Source organism: Equus przewalskii, chromosome 10 (genome assembly GCF_037783145.1).
Source record: "Equus przewalskii isolate Varuska chromosome 10, EquPr2, whole genome shotgun sequence".
NCBI lineage: Eukaryota > Metazoa > Chordata > Mammalia > Perissodactyla > Equidae > Equus > Equus przewalskii.
Window position 1 is genome coordinate 28882308 of NC_091840.1, and position 12371 is coordinate 28894678.

At 39.9% G+C, this 12371-nt stretch overlaps 1 protein-coding gene across 2 annotated transcripts; it reads left to right on the forward strand.

Annotated features, from left to right (window-relative positions):
• The first annotated feature begins 1108 nt into the window (after positions 1–1108).
• On the forward strand, positions 1109–6083 carry KIF2B (kinesin family member 2B). Of its 2 annotated transcripts, XM_008523180.2 has the most exons (2): positions 1109–3939; positions 5853–6083. In XM_008523180.2, exons 1-2 carry the CDS (start codon positions 2053–2055, stop codon positions 5874–5876), a joined length of 1911 nt encoding a protein of 636 aa, XP_008521402.1. In that variant the 5' UTR covers positions 1109–2052; the 3' UTR covers positions 5877–6083. The 2 variants fall into 2 exon arrangements, with proteins under 2 accessions (XP_008521402.1, XP_008521401.1); XM_008523179.2 differs by lacking the exon at positions 5853–6083 and having other exon boundaries at positions 1313–4202.
• The last annotated feature ends 6288 nt before the right edge of the window (positions 6084–12371 follow it).

Below are 12371 nucleotides of genomic sequence, written 5' to 3' on the forward strand. Positions count from 1 at the left end.
AGGAGGGAGAAGACAAAGATCTCTCTTAGGCTTTCATCAGTGGATAGATGTTGAAGCTGCTAAAAGCACTTAAAATACCTAAGAGGTCCCTCTCTCTCTCTGTCTTATTTATATGCACATAAAAAAAATTAAACTGTGGGAGCAAATGAGAATCCTAGACAAACTATATAAGAGAGAAGAAAACTGAGGGGAAAAAAAGCCCTGAAATGGCTCAAAAGAACTTTCTGGGTCTGTTGGACAGTAAAAGAAACTTTAGTCTCTGATTTTTGTACCACCATGGACCTGGTCCTGTATTGTCTATCTACAAAAATCACTGGTTTAGTTGTAAACATATGGTTAACCAGGAAGAGCTAGAGTTTGCATAATTTTGAGAGAGATCTAGCTTTTTCAAAGGTAAAGGTAAAAAACCCCAAAACTATTAAATACTCTAAAGCAGGAATGCTTTAAAAAAATGTAATTTAACTTAATAAAAAATAGAGGGATTAAGAACATTTGCACAAAGCCCCTGAAGCTAAGGGAAAAAAACTAATTCAAAGGACAACTTTAAATATTGATAATTTGGCAAATAAAAAATTAATAATCATAAAAAGACAACTAGGGAAAGCCCTTTCTCCTCTCCTTCCACTGGCGCTCAACATCCCTCTGAAATTAGCACTGCCTACTTATAGAGCCTCTTCAATACCAATACCCCCCACACCTTCTTTTCAAAATCTAAGCTTTAGTAAATTTACTGAAGAAAGGAACTTTCCATTAAAAAGAAGTCCGTTTATAATAAGAATTTATTTCCATAATGTCACTTGGTCCTAGGGAGGGTAGGAAGGACACCATGGAGCTGTCAGTGGAACTACCACCAGACTCACAAACCAGAAGACACTGTGGGGGGGGGGAGGGGTGCGGGGGAGAGGAAGTTACACACAGGGCTCACCTTAATCCTCATGTTGGCCTATCTGGCAGATGATGTCGTTTTTTGTTGTTGTTTTTTGCAAGCAAATCATCTTGTGGAAAAACTGTGCAATCTTACCAAAACACATTTTTGCCTCTGATCCTCTTAGCTGCCTTCCCATCTCCCAACCCCCTCCACCCGACAGCTTCTAAAGGACACACACACATTTTAGGGTAAGGAGAGGAGGGGCTGTAAGATGCGTTCTTTCTTTCCACTAAATGTCTCTCCTCCCTCTCCAAATTATGGATAATGAGGCCAGAAGTGTCATTACTGAAGGAGTTTGGAAAGGTAATCACTGAAATAATCTCCAAAATAGTGGTGACTGGAGTGCAACAAAACTCACTTTACAGCCGTCAGAGCCACTTGGAACGTGATAAACATCTTGTGTTTGCAAACCCAGACGCTGCACCAGAGGAAGTTCCATGTTAGCAAATTACCACGAGAACCCGCTACCTTCAACTCGTTTTGATTTCATAATGAGAAATCCCATTAAACAGGAATAACTTTAAGCTGCAACTGTTAAAGTTTCGAAGGGGGTGGGCGATGGAAGAAAGATGGCAGGAAGGCTCGAGGAAGTTTCTCTGGGATCCTGTCTTTGGAAGCCTGTGATTGGCAGTCAGCTCCACCTTCACTTGTTCCCGTTGATCCCTGGAGGGTTGAAGTTTAAGGGAACATTCACCTGTTCTCAGATTAAAGCAATTCGCTTTGGGACTGCAGGTGAAGACTACGCGGAGAACGGACATTTCTAAAACTTAGGCACAAACGTCCTTGGACTATATAAACCCCACTCCCAACTCTGATCCTTTCGTTCTCAGCGGCAGAGAACAATTTCTCTTTTCCGACTGCCTCTGCACCTAGCGCCTGGCATCACGAACGCGATGTTTCCCCTCCACCTTTGACCTAGAGGCCCTAGGCTCTGCCGCCACTTCTCCCCATCCCTTTGTGACGTAAGTGGCCCCGGGGACCCTAGTGCTGGTGGCTCACAAAGGCAGGTGTAAAACGCAAGAGCACTCAGTGCTCTGGGTGCTTCAGGCTGGCTTGGGCTCAAGTCCTGCTGCTCCAACCCCAATGGCCCCCGGAAGTGAGCTTTGACACCTCCATCATTCACCATGGCCAGCCAGTTATGCTTCCCTGTCGCTCCCCACCTCTCGTCCTCAAAACCCTTGAAGCCACACTTCGGAGTTCAACTGGGCCTCTGTGTGGCGATCCAGCGCAGCGACGGACGGATCCACCACGCTGTGGTGACCGAGATCAAAAGAGAAAATGCTTGGGTCGCCGTAGAGTGGGTTGAAAAAGGAGTCAAAAAAGGCAAGAAGGTTGATCTAGAGACCATATTCCTACTGAATCCAGCTCTGGTTTCTGTTGAACAGCCCCCACCGTCCAGGTCATTGCCCTCCTTGTCTCTAGGGCCCTCTTCGGCCATCGGGGACCAGCGCAAAGCCACGCGGTGGATTGCAACCATCCCCCAGAAAAACGAAACGCCCTCAGGGGACAGCCTGACTGTGAGAGTCCCCAGCAATCCTTGCCTGATGAAGCAGAAAAAGTCTCCCTGCCTTCGGGAAGTTGAGAAACTGCAAAAGCAGCGGGAGAAGCGCAGGCAGCTGCAGATGGAGATCAGAGCCCAACGTGCCCTCAGAGTCAACACGGGAAACCCCAACTACGAGATGTTGCGCATGATCGAAGAGTACCGCAGGCACCTGGACCTCAGCAAGGTGTCCCTCCTGGAACCGCGGGAAGACCATCGCATCTGCGTCTGCGTGAGAAAGCGGCCTCTCAGCCAGCAAGAGACCACCATGAAGGACCTGGATATCATCACCATCCCCTCCAACAACGTGGTCATGGTACACGAGTCCAAGCAAAAGGTGGACCTCACTCGCTACCTGGAGAACCAGATCTTTTGCTTCGATCATGCCTTCGATGACACCGCCTCCAACGAGTTAGTGTACCAGTTCACTGCCCAGCCACTGGTGGAGTCCATCTTCCGTAAGGGCATGGCCACCTGCTTTGCCTATGGGCAGACGGGCAGTGGGAAAACGCATACGATGGGCGGAACTTTTTCTGGAAGGGACCAAGATTGTTCTAAAGGCATTTATGCCCTGGTGGCGCAGGATGTCTTCTTCCTACTCAAAACCTTGACTTATGAGAAGCTAGACCTCAAAGTCTATGGGAGCTTTTTTGAGATTTACGGGGGCAAGGTGTATGATTTGTTGAACTGGAAGAAGAAGTTGCAAGTCCTTGAGGATGGCAATCAGCAAATCCAGGTGGTCGGGCTACAGGAACAGGAGGTATGTTGTGTGGAGGACGTGCTGCACCTCGTGGAACTAGGGAACAGCTGCCGGACTTCAGGACAGACCTCTGTCAACGCCCACTCTTCCAGGAGCCACGCCATCTTCCAGATCATTCTAAAGTCGCGAGGGAAACTGCACGGCAAGTTTTCCCTCGTTGACTTAGCTGGGAACGAAAGGGGAGCAGACACTGCCAAGGCCAACCGGAAAAGGCAGCTGGAAGGGGCGGAGATCAATAAGAGTCTCCTGGCTCTCAAAGAATGCATTCGGGCTTTGGGTCAGCACAAGTCCCATACCCCATTCAGAGCCAGCAAACTCACACAGGTGCTCCGGGACTCCTTCATAGGCCAGAACTCCTCCACTTGCATGATTGCTACTATTTCTCCAGGGATGACCTCTTGCGAAAACACCCTCAACACTTTAAGATATGCAAATAGAGTAAAAGAATTAACTCTTGATTTAAGGCCCCACCATCGTTGTCTCTATCCAGTTGGACAGGAGGTGCCTAAGATGTTGGAAAAACACATTAGAAATTCAGAAATGTCCTTTCAGAGGGATAAATTTATTGAAAGACCTTGTATACAGACTGAGGAGGAGGAAGAGACTAAAGAAATGAAACCAGTAGCCACTCCATTAATGGAGGATACAACGAGTTCTGGGAGGAAATCAAGCCAATGGCCAGGGACCAACATCCAGGACACAGCCGATGCGGTAAACTATGATGTTGATCTTTGCATTGCCCAGTTATTGTCCATTTTGGAGCAGAAAGTAGATATTCTGGCTGAGATTCAAAAGAAACTGAAATTATTACGAGCTGACTTCCAAAAGAAGAGCAAGTCTAGTGAAGCCACTGGCAAGGGATCAGACCTGAAATGATGAATACAGGGCTACAGTTCTTACCTCTCTTACAAAGAAAAATTGTCCAAATTATCTAGATATAAAGGTCTTCCTGGAAAGCTTAAAACATCTTAAAATACGCTTGTCAGAAATGTCCTCTTTCTTCTTCCTCTGTATTTCTGTAGTTTTCATTCTTTAGGACAGTAGTTCTCAAATGGGAACCATTTTGCCTCCCAGGGACATTTGACAATGTGTGGAAACTTTTTCAGTTGTCAAAACTGGATGTGAGGGAGGCCGTGATACTGACATGTAGTGAGCAGAGGGATACAGATGCTGTTAAACATCCTACAATGTATTGGGCATCCTCTTGCAACAAATAATTGTGTGGTTGAAACATCAATAGTACCGAGGTTGAGAAACCCTGCTATACAAGAAACTAGCTGTGATGAAACCAGATACTCTAAATTTGTGGCTAGGAGGGCAAAAAATACTGTGGATTAAAGGGACTAGAGTTGGAACACACCATGGAGTGCACAAAACTGTGACCTTGCTAAATTATCTGCTGAGTTTTTGTCTCTTTTCAACTGATTTATTTCTCCCCCACTCTTTTCTTTTCTGAGAAAGAGTTGCTCTGAGCTAACGTCTGTTGCCAGTCTTCCTCTTTCTTTTTTTTACTTCCTAAAGCCCCAGTACATAGTTGTATATCCTGGTTGTAATACCTTCTAGTTCTTCTCTGTGAACTGCTGCCACAGCCTGACAGATGAGTGGTGTGGTTCCATGCCCAGAAATTGAAGCCTGCCCTGCTGAAGTGGAGCACACCAAACTTCAACTGCTAGGCCATCAGGGCTGGCTCTGTTTTTTCCCTTTTGAATATTGTTTTATGCACGCACAGCTTCAGTTAGCAAATACTTGAAGGAGGATTTACACACAGGGTTTATATCTTACTTCTCTGTGGTCCCCTTTCTCCAAACTCAGTCCTACTGGCTTTAGTAGGCCTGACCTTCAATCTTGGACACTGATGAGACTGTGGCCCTGAGAGACTGCAACAATATTTACTTGGCTACTGTTTTGTTTGGGCTTACTGTTCAGGACCAAGAATCAGCAAATGCTCCAAGGGGAAAAAGCAGCAGTGTATGTAATGACAATCTCAGTGTATTTCTCTTTTCTCCGTGGTTTTTTTTTTTTTTTTAAATAGCTTTGGGTTTTAGCATATTCACAGAGTTGTGCATCCATCACCACAATCAATTTGAAAACGTTTCATTTCAACAAAAAGAAATCTTGCACTCCTTAGGCATCATCCGTAAAACCCCCTATCCCTTAGCCTTAGGCAATCACTAATCTACCTTCTGTCTCTATAGCTCTCTGCAATTTTGACCTTTTAAGTCCTGATTGCCTTTTCGTTCTTTGAGCCTTCCTGTGATATTTTATTCAACTTGGTTATGCCCTTAATAAGATAACTTGTTACTCTATCTTGATAATACTATATTTGTTGACATAAATAACATAAATAATGGTTTTATACATGACTTTGTAGATGAACTACATATTGATAAAATTTCTTGTAATAAATCCTAATGAATCTCAACCAAATTAAGGAGATTTTTATTCTGTGTTGAAACTTAGCAAGTAAGGGAGAGCAGCATGTCAATACAGGTAACTAATGGTACTCATCATTGGAAAGTGGATACAGAGACTACAGGACAATGTTGAATGCTTCATTTGCCCCCTGGAGAGATAGATATTGGTTATCAGTGGGCTTTTATCTAATTTTTGCTTATCTATTGCAGGTTTGGAAATTGAGGAAAAAATGAAGGAAAGTGCTGAGAGCAATTCACCTACAGATTTTCTTAACTCTTCCTTTCGAAGGGCTGTGCAAACAAATCTATTCATGTTTGTGTGTGTGTGTACACATGTACACACATATATACAATTGTAAATTTTTCCCATGGATTCTTACATACGCATCTGCAGAACACAGCTTAAAATCTCTCCTTCAGTAAAAACTCGCTTGCTAACTAGTCTTCGTATAATTGCTGCTGTTGAGTTGCCATTCTTCTTTAACAAGTACATTAATATTTTCACTGATGTTAATTTTTTCTCAGAATATACATGGTACTTGAAATGATCTCAAAACACATAGCATAGGGGGCCGGCTCCGTGGCTGAGTGGTTAAGTTCACGCACGCCACTGTGGCGGCCCAGGGTTCAGATCCTGGGCGCGGACATGGCACCGCTCGTCAGGCCACGTTGAGGCGGCGTCCCACATCCCACAACTAGAAGGACCTGCAACTAAGATATACAACTATGTACAGGGCGGGTTGGGGAGATAAAGTAGAAAAAAAAATAACGAGATTGGCAACAGTTGTAAGCTCAGGTGCCAATCTTTAAAACAATTTAAAAAAAACACATAGCATAAAATTTAATATGAATGTCAGAAAATAAGATATTATGTAAATGAAAAACTTAGAAAATAAATTAATTGGGGTCCACTAAAAGAGAATTGCTGACAGTTCACACAGATGCCCTGAAGTTAAAAAAAAAAAAGGATTGTAAAGTAAATTAATGCTTTAACAAGATTGTTTGTAAAATGTCAGGGCTCCTAAAGAGAGAAAAATAAATACTTTCACTACTTTGGAAACATCCATTGGCATACAAAAAGTTGACATGCTAATTACAATCTATGCTTATCTATTAATTAAAGTAGCTTTTCTCCATTCCTGTAGCCGACAAATTTATTTTCAATTGCTGCATGAACTTGCAATTAATACAACTGCTTTTAAAATACTGAATTTAAGATTTCATAATTCAAATTCTCCTTCCCTCAATTAATCTGGGATAGTAAGGTTTAACACTATTATTACCTTTTTCAGTAAAATTATTTTTAATAATCTACGTAATAAAACAGTATGAGAGTCTTAGATAAATATTTATATGCTGGTTAAATGAATGAATGAATTATTTTTTCTTTGCAATTAAATTACTGATTTAAAATATCATTCTAATAACAGAAATGCAGTGTCTAGTATGTGCCCCTTAAGAAAGAAAGGTCAAAATTGTCTGTTGTTCAAAGTGTAGAATATTATCTTCAAGGCAAACCTGTCATTTATGAAATATTTGTGTAATTCTTTTTATTCTCAAAAAGAGCAACTGCTGATAGAAAATCTTAACACATCATTTTTTTGAAATCTGGTTTTTTTTTTCCTATTGAAGGCATTTCCTTTCTAATCTTAAATAAAAGTGATCTCAGAAATTTAAAAGAATAAAAAGGACAGAAGGTTTTAATGTCTTAAAGAAGATATTGAACCAAATCCATAATTGAGGGAAAAAAATCAGACAGACCCAGGCAGCCTTCTGTAATCATGTGTTTGGAGCGATGCTGAACGTGAATGAAGCTGTCTACCACTCAGAGCTAGAACGCAAGGGCTTGAAGGGTGACGAAGGAAATGAATGGAATAATTGGGAGGGCAAAAATGGGAGAAATCATCAAAGCAACAAGTACAAATGGTTTTACTCTGAAATAATTGAAAATAAAAGTTATGACATGGTACAATTAATATACCATGCTCAGGTTCTATTTGTCATGAGGCGTGTGGGGACCAGAACAAGAAGGCTACATTGGTCCACACTAGTGAATCTAAGTTGTTAATCTTATGTGGACCCTCTGGACAGGGTTCTAAATGCCAAGATTGAAACCAGATGCACTAAGTGAGCAACAATGTCAGATTTCGAGTCAGATATTTCACATCTGATTTAAAGCTTTGCCACCTAATAGCTATGTGATTTAGACCAGTTATTTGACCCTCTATATTCTTCATTTTCAAATCTGTTTAAAAAAAATGAGAGTCTAAAAATACAACACTAATCTCACAGAGTGATTTCAGAGAATCAACATAAAAAGTTTCAAAAAAATAAGGTTTTATTGATAATCTTCTACGTACTAGATGCTAAAGACAGACGCAGGGATATTTAATTGTTCCTACTTTCAAGGAGCTTATCATTTAAATGAGGAGACAAAGCCTCATACAGTTGAGAAATATATACAAAGTATGTTATCCTGGTATAAAAAGTGCTATGGGAATATAGAAGTTGACAGTTAATTTAGCCAAAGGGGCAGGGGAAAACTTCAAAAAAATGATCCATTCATAAGTCTGGAATGATGAAGGAGGAATCTGATAGACCTAAAATGAAAGGACAGACATTCAAAGCAGTAAGCAGGCTGACTTTTCTGGTGTAAGTAAAGAAAAACCAGCCAGAAGCTGGCTCAACATTGTCTTTCTCAATAAAATTTACACTCCTTGAGGGCAGGAGCAATGTCTTACTCAGTTTATATCATTAGCATCTCACGTGATCCCTGACACTTTATATAGACTCAACACTCTTGTGGGGATATTTCTATTTCCCATCAATTTCACCTACTTAAGAGTAGGAGAAAGAGTATAGCTGTCTTTGTCTTTTAAAAAAATCAATCTATTTTGAAAAGTGATTCTGCTCAACAGCAAGAAGTAAAATTTTCTTGTGGGCAATCGTCACAAGTGAATGCCTAGACTGTGGCATTTGTTTGTGTTGGCCAACAGTAGGTATAAGGAAGGAGTCATATCTTCACACTGGCACCCACCTGGCCTCAGCTGTCCAACCTGACCTCTAGCAAGAAACTCCATGGCACACTTGCCAGTGCTGTCATTTTTCTTAGCCACAGGGCTCCTCCAGGTCTTTTGGCATCCACTGTTACATCTCTGCCACAGTCAGTCCTACAGGAAAACATTTGGCACTTAGCTGCCACCTTCCAGAGACCTGCCCTGAAGCTCGTTAGGTTTGGATTCAGCCATTACTTGGCCACATGCAGCTCTCTCTACACTTGTAGAGGAGTTGTCAGCATCTAGGAACCCAACCAAGGATCTGAACATAGGTTATCTCGCTCCTTGGGTCTTTAAGTCATTGCTGGGTTTTACCACTACCCTTTAGGATATGGCTCAAAGGGAAGAGGACACAGATCACACCTGTCCCTCTCTTATCCCTCTTGTGTCCTCTCCCCTTCAATAGCCCTTGGGATCTTATTTGGGCAGGCGGGCAGGTATGCAGGAAAAACTCTTGTTTATGGAATAAACTTTATGTCATGAGTCCTACAAGTCTGTATCTTAGAAAACCAAAAACTCGTCCTCCTGCACTTCTGAAAGCCTTTTCTCGCAAGACCATGGTCTCTTCTGTCAGTTCCAAAAGTCTACTTTAATACTCAAAAATAGAATATGGACCCATGTCTTTTCTCTTGAATTTCTGTTAATAAACCTCTCCTAAAAGATGTAATCCCATAATTTCCTATCTGCTAAGGTAGAGACTGAGGATACAAGAAAATGTGTTCGAAGGGTGAGAGCAATGAAGGAGAAGGTATAGATCTGTGAGTCAGTAATTCAATATATGCCCACACATGCCCTTTGCTTCATCAGAAATAAAGGACTGAGAGAGGAGACAAAGTTATTCTTATTGACTCCCATGTCCCTAGCACCTGAAACATAGGGGAAAATAAATATTTGTTGAATGATGAATTTTACATAAGGTGGCTCAAATATTTCCCACCAACACAATCATCCAGAAAATTATCCAGAGAGAAAAGGATCAGAGGTGGAAATCTGATAACATGAATATTTAAGGAACAGGAGAGTGGAAAACTGTCAGCGAAGGAGGATAAGAAAGAGAGGTCAGAAATGTAGAAGAAAAACCAGAAAAAAAAAAGTGGAACAGAAATCACGAGAGGAGAGATTTAAAGGGAGAGAGTAGTTTATTACTTTTAAAAAGAAAGCAATTATTGAATAGAATAAAGACAAGAGTAGGTTGGTGGGTTTTGACAATTTGTAGGTCATTAATAACATTTGTGAGATCAGCTTGAGTGACATGAGTGGTCCAGAAGGCATTCTGCAATGGGCTGAGGAGTCAGAGAGCAGCCTGAACAATGAGCGTAAAAGTGTTTCATAAATCCTCAACCACTTTACAAACACAATTTTGATATACAGCTTGTTAGATTCAGGGCCTGGCTGTTGCTCATTCACCAAACTTTCTGAATTCATTTATTTTATTTTGGCATCAGGCAGAACCTTCCTAGGGCTTCTGCAGCGTGTGTTACAATCAGTGGAGAACTTAAGGAAAGAGATGTGAAATTGTAGCATCTTCTTGTACTTTAAACTAATCTTCATCCATAATATGCCCTAGGTGTAAAAAATACACACTATCATTAACAATCTCCTAACATTCTCCATGGTTTCTCCCAGGTCATCGTCCTGCTGCCAACAGCTTAGCAACTTCTCCTCAGCTTCTTGAAAACTTCTGATTTGTTTATGCAAATTGATATAAATTTGAATATGGCCTTGACTCCAGCCATGAGGTTTGGAATACAGTCCGTCACTTGGCCATCCCTCAGAACTGGACCCAACTGCATTACTTTCAATATCTCTTCTTTCTTGGCTTCTCTGTCTCTGATTTCCATTTTGTATAGATTCCCCGTCAATCAAGTCAGCTTACTAGACATTACATGGACTTAAACTATAATTAATCTTACTCCTAGAGGCTTCTTTCTCTGACCTGAGCCCATATTCCTCAAATAACCTTATTCTAACTCTCTTTGGAATGACACCTACATGTCAAAACATCGCTATATAGGCATAAAATGAGCAGTTTCAGATTAGTTATATTTAAAGTGATTTAGAAAGTAATGTTTTGAGTATATTAATTTGTTTTTTAGCAAAAACACTAGCAGATATTAATATTTAAAAGATGCCGCCATTGCTTGAGATTTTTCTACCGGAACCTTGTAACTTATCTGTTCAGTGCAAGGATTGTTTATGAAGAAAAATAATCAAATGAAATAATTTCATAGTTATTTTTATTGGCAAAACAGTGACATCTATTGTTCAAAGTTATATAAAGTAGAATTTAAAAATCAAAAGCAATGCCATCTTTATGTGATTACAGAGAGGGAGAAATAAGACAATAAAAATATGGAATATGGTTCTTAAAGTTCACTGCAGATGACAAGCAATGTGTTGTTCTCCTCAAAAATCACTCAAATATAAACTATTGAAATCTGACAAAGCCCAAACTGAATTCTGAATTTAAGGCAAGTTTTTGTTCTCATCTTGCCCCTGCTGTGAACTAAATCTATGAATTTAGAAAAGTTGTTTACCATCTTGGCTATAGTTTATTCTTTATAAAAGTATGGGGCTTGATCTGAAGCTGATCAATTTCCTTTTAGCTTTTACTTTTCTCTAAGTGTCATTCATGACTATTTGATTAAGCAAAAATTTTAAAAGTTGACAATACCAAGTGTCCATGAAGGTTTGGAGAAATTAGAATTCTCAAACACTGCTAGTAGGAGTAGAGATCAGTTCACTGTCTTTTCAAAGCACTTGGGCAATCTCTTGTAAATTTTAAGATAGACACATCTGTTCATCCAGCATTTCCATTTGGCAAACACTCTAGAGAGAACTCTCACATGTATATACATGCAAACATTTTCAAGAACTACATCATTGCCGTATTGAAAGTTTTGGAATAAATGATTTATTATAGGAGAGTAGATAAACTCTTGCATATGTATCTATAGATATACTTTACAATGTAAACATATAATGATTGAATTAGAGTAGCATCAGTCGACATAACTAAATCTGAATCAAACAATTAATAAAAGAAACAAGTTCCAGAATGATATATGCCAAGTGATCTTTTATATCATGAAAAAAACCTTCATAACAATTCTGTTCATTGATATGAACACATTATATGCAAAAAAGTGTATGACAGTCGTGGGAATAATAAACACCACACTCAGCAGAATGGTCACCTCTGGAAATAAAAGATGGGTACGTGGGACCTCAACTGCATCTGAAGTGTTTTCCTTATTGAAAAATAGGAAGCAAATCTGAAGCAAAATAAGGGAAAATTAGGAGTTATAAACAAATAGTGGATAGAGTGATTCACATTATAAAATTATACTTTTCAGCGTTTGAAATATTTCATAATTTGGTTATAAATTATATTAAAATTTTATGTCTAAATCTTACACAAAAGTGATTTTCTATCTAAATGTGTCTCTTTCTAAACAGAGCCCAAATAGATAATTGAGATGATTTAGGGGAAAAAGAGTTTAATTTTACGAGAAAACATGTTTGTTAGATACCATTTTTTTAAAAATGATTGGCCAATTCAATGAAAGGGATTATACTTGGGGTCATGTGTGAATACAGCATTATTAAGTTTATTTATCATCAACCTGCAATGAGAGAAATATGAATCCCAAAATATTGTCCTTTAAATGTA

Coding starts and splice junctions, on each gene's coding strand:
- KIF2B (XM_008523179.2), top strand. CDS start 2,053: ATGGCCAGCCAGTTATGCTTCCCTGTCGCTCCCCACCTCTCGTCCTCA.